This window comes from Clytia hemisphaerica, unplaced genomic scaffold (genome assembly GCF_902728285.1).
Source record: "Clytia hemisphaerica strain Z4C2 unplaced genomic scaffold, Clytia hemisphaerica genome assembly, whole genome shotgun sequence".
Lineage (NCBI taxonomy): Eukaryota > Metazoa > Cnidaria > Hydrozoa > Leptothecata > Clytiidae > Clytia > Clytia hemisphaerica.
Window position 1 is genome coordinate 146973 of NW_027104361.1, and position 4345 is coordinate 151317.

Consider the following 4345-nt stretch of genomic DNA (forward strand, 5'->3'; position numbering starts at 1 on the left):
CGTTTGTAAACATCTAATTCACGCAATGCAGGGAGTTCACTTTTAGACATTTACAACTCAATTGAAAGCTCGTATTTACGCAGAGTGTAAACCCGTTGTAAACATTATATTTACAAAGGTTTGCGCACGGGTTTACTGAGGTAAACGGAACTGTGCAAACTCCTTATTTCGTGCAGTGACAGCTGGTGGAAAAGGTTGATTATCAAATTTGTGATATTCATCGCTCTGACAGGTCTTTTTGGGGGTACTCCATTAGGTACTCCATTGGAGTACTCCATGGAGCTAATCCATGTTTTACAACGACCCCGTAATCGATACTAAAGATGGTGAATATTAAAGATAGCGGATGCCGTAACAGCCAAAACAAACAAAAAATGAAAACAAAAATAGGATACCCAAACACAATGGAAAACATGACCAAGGTGATAAAGGAAATGCTACTATGGATATAAAACAGACAAATGACAACTTTATACTGCAAGAGCAAATACTCGAACTCCAAAAGCAAAATCAAGCAATGATTCAAAACCAGACAAAGATGATTGAAAAACTATCATCTATGGAATCAAAATATGAAAATGCGATGGCATCCATCAACAAACTTGAATCCAACTACTTTATATTGAAAGAAAATTTGGACGGTGTCATGAAGTCTCAAGGCTTTTTAGATGACAAATATGAAGAACAAAATAAAATCATTGCTGCTCTAGACAAAGAATTAAAATTGTTAATTATTGAAAATAACAAAATAAAATCAACCAACACTGAACTGACTAATACTTTGAAGACAACAAAAATTGGAGTTGCCAAGAACAAACAGAACATAAATAAAATGGAACAGTATGGCAGAAGAGAAATGGTTGATGTTTCTGGAATTCCTAGACAAAGGAACGAAAATACGGACAGTCTTGTAATTCAATTTGCGGGGCTGATGGGTTTGACTATTTCTAAGCGTGACATTGCTATTAGTCATAAAGTTTCCGCAAGTTCAGAGGCTCCTATTATTGTGAAATTTGTCTCAAGAAGAGTGAGGAATTGTTTTTTTGAACGCAGGAAAAACCTGAAAGACTACAGAGTAAAGGATCTTGGTATTAACGGTTGTGAGCAGAAAATTTATGTTAATGAAAGCTTAACCTCGGAAAATGGCGCAACATTCAGAGCAGCAAAGGCATCACTAAGTAAATTTTATAAATTCATATGGACTCATAATGGAGTGACATTTCTGAAAGAGGATAAGGATTCTGTGAAAACTTTTGCACGATCAGTAACAGATATTAACGCAATATTGATAAGAAAACCTGGCCATGTAACTCCTGGTGGTGAAAACCATGAAGACAATGAAATTGTTTTCAACCCCAGGAGTCTACAGCAAAACAATAACAATAACAATGTCTGAAACTTTTGATTCTGCTATATGCAATGTTTGTTCAGGTCTCTGTTTAAATGATACAATCTTGTGTGAAATCTGTAACACGTGGCTCCATCGTAAATGTGTCAAAATGACACAGAAAACTTTTCAGAGACTCTAATTCTCCATTTCCATTTTATTGTCCTGCATGTGTCAATAGTCTGTCACAATTTTCAAATTTAAATAACTTTCAGCTGTCATCTCATCTTAAACTACACTCTCATGATAACAGTAAAATTTGTCTTGAATGTAAAACTCACAAAGCGAGGTAACAGATTATATTGTATTTCAAAGAAACATTATATTTATAAGTCATGTAATGCTGATAAGCCTGATACTAATATTGATAGTTCATGGTGTTGTAACTCTTGCCTAAACCTTCCATTTAACAATCTAAACACAGAAGAATTAATCTCTGAAACCATTGTACATACTAAAAATGCTAAACACATCTTTAATGTTAAATTATCAAACAGGCTAACTATATTTAACAAACAGCTTCCATCACTCTCCATCCCTGATCCTCTTGAGGAAGGAGAAAACTTAATGAATTTTAGTTATTATAGCATAAGCGACAGCCATAAACTTCTTCACAGCTTATCCAATTCTGATTTGCTCTCTGTTATTCATACCAATATTAGATCTTAAAATAAAAATTTCTCAGAATTTGAGGCTATACTTAAAAATTTTCCGAGAGAGTTTGATATTATAGAACTGTCAGAAACATGGGACACATTTGAGAAACCTGCCAAAGTACGATCAATTCCTGGTTCCCATACTCCTGTAACAACAAAAGGTCGAACACAAAATGGTGGAACACTTCTTTACATCAAAGATGGCTTGGTCTTTGACAAAAGAGAAGATTTATCAGGTATGGACCTTAATAATTCTGATTCTTTATTTATTGAAATTCACTGTGATGACAAAAATATAATAGCTGGAGTCATTTATAGGCATCCCAACACAAACTCACATGCCTTTGCCAACGATCTCAATCTAATTCTACCCAAGTTACTGAAGGAAAATAAACAAATTATTTTAATGGGGGACTTCAACATTGACTTACTGAAAGTCAACGATCACAAGGAATCTGAACGCTTTCTTGACTCTATGCTTGACAATGGTCTCATGCCATATATTTGTCAGCCAACTAGATTTGATAATGATATGAAGGCAACTCTGATCGATAATATTTTCTTAAATCAAGTTTCAACAGAGATTATCAGTGGAAACATAATGGCAATGGTATCCGACCACTTGCCTAATTTTGTCCTGATTCCACAGAAAAACAATCAAAACCCCAAGAAGAACAGACCAAAAAAGAGAAATTTTGAAGGCTTCAGCATAGAGGATTTTAGGAAGGACCTCAAATCCATGAACATACTAAACAAAATCAAAATATTTATCCGAATCACATGTACTCATACATTCACGATGCCCTAACGATTCTTTTTGAAATGCACTGCCCCTTGAAAACTATGTCATAATCTGAGTTCAATAATTACAAAAAACCTGGATATCACAAAATATTTTAAATGAGATTAAACTAAAAAATTCCATTTTGACAGAGTACCAAAGCACAGGGGAACCTGAAAAGTTTCGAGAATACCAAATTCTCAACAATAAAATCACTCACTCTATTCATAGATATGAAACTCTATTCCAAAGAAATAAACTTATCCAGCTCAAAGGTAACTCAAAAAAACTATGGAAAGAATTAAATACCATCCTAGGTAGAGCCAAAAACAATTATATTCCACCAACAATGTTATACAATGACAAGAAAAATTACAGGTAATTCGAAAATCGCTCAAAAATTTAACTAGCACATGTTGCTGAAAATTTACTTTCCAATCAAAAAAAAAGGCACAGATCCACTAAATTCTATTATCCCTAGTAATAAAAGTTTCTTTTTCAAACCAACTGACAAACACGGCGATCTTTGATTGGATTAATCGGATTCCAATTTTTCTTGTTTTAGCCAGATTTTAGGAAATTAACTGAGAAGAAATGCTTTTTTTTTTTTATCCTTTAGATGACAAATATAAGTACATTCTGTGAAAATTTCAAGTCTTTAGCACTTTCTTATCCGGAATTATCTTGATTCCGATTTAGAGGGATCTCAACCGGGATGAGGACGGGATAGAGGGGTCTCTCGAAAAAGAAATTGCCCAATAACTGGTCAACAGTTTGATGTATCAAAAAATAAATTTTCCTAATTTTAAATTACTTTAATGAGACTATATATACCAAATTTCATCTCCTTATGAGCACTAGTTAAGGAGATACAAGGGATATTAGCCAAAATAATCCCGATTTTACAAAAATACCAATGAAAGATCACTGTGAAAGCTGAAATTTCTGCTATTATAAAACAACTTGATGAGAAGAAAGCAAGTGACCTATACAATTTTCCAGTAGCTGTCATTAAACAAATTGATGATCTCCAATTCTATCATTCTTAATCAATGCTTCTGTCACACAATCAATTTTTCCAGAAAAACTCAAATTCTCAAAGGTAGTACCTCTCTTTAAAAATAATGGAGCAAAGAACGACTTCAAGAACTATCGACCCATTTCTGTACTCCCAATATTCGATAAAATATTTGAGAAAGTCATACACCTGCGTCTTATCAAATTTTTTACTGACTTTGACTTTCTTCAAGTCAATTTGGTTTTCAACCCAAAAAGTCAACAAGTCATGCCATTCTAGGCCTTACAAATAAAATATCGACAGCCAGGAAAAATAAAGATAACTGCTGTGCTATTTTCCTAGACCTAGCAAAACCATTCGATACAGTGGACCACAAAATCCTCCTTGGTAAGTTATCGAGGTCAGGTATCAGAGGCCCAATGTTGAAATGGTTTGAGAGTTACCTAGATTCAAGGTACCAGTGTGTCAGTGTTGGAGACAACCTTTCCACTCGACTCAAAATG

General features: G+C 34.0%; 1 protein-coding gene across 1 annotated transcript; it reads left to right on the forward strand.

Moving 5' to 3' along the window:
- The first annotated feature begins 538 nt into the window (after positions 1-538).
- Positions 539-1396, forward strand: LOC136818365 (uncharacterized). The gene has a single exon (XM_067074700.1). The coding sequence runs from the start codon at positions 539-541 to the stop codon at positions 1394-1396; it is 858 nt and encodes a 285-aa protein (XP_066930801.1).
- Positions 1397-4345: the final 2949 nt, after the last annotated feature.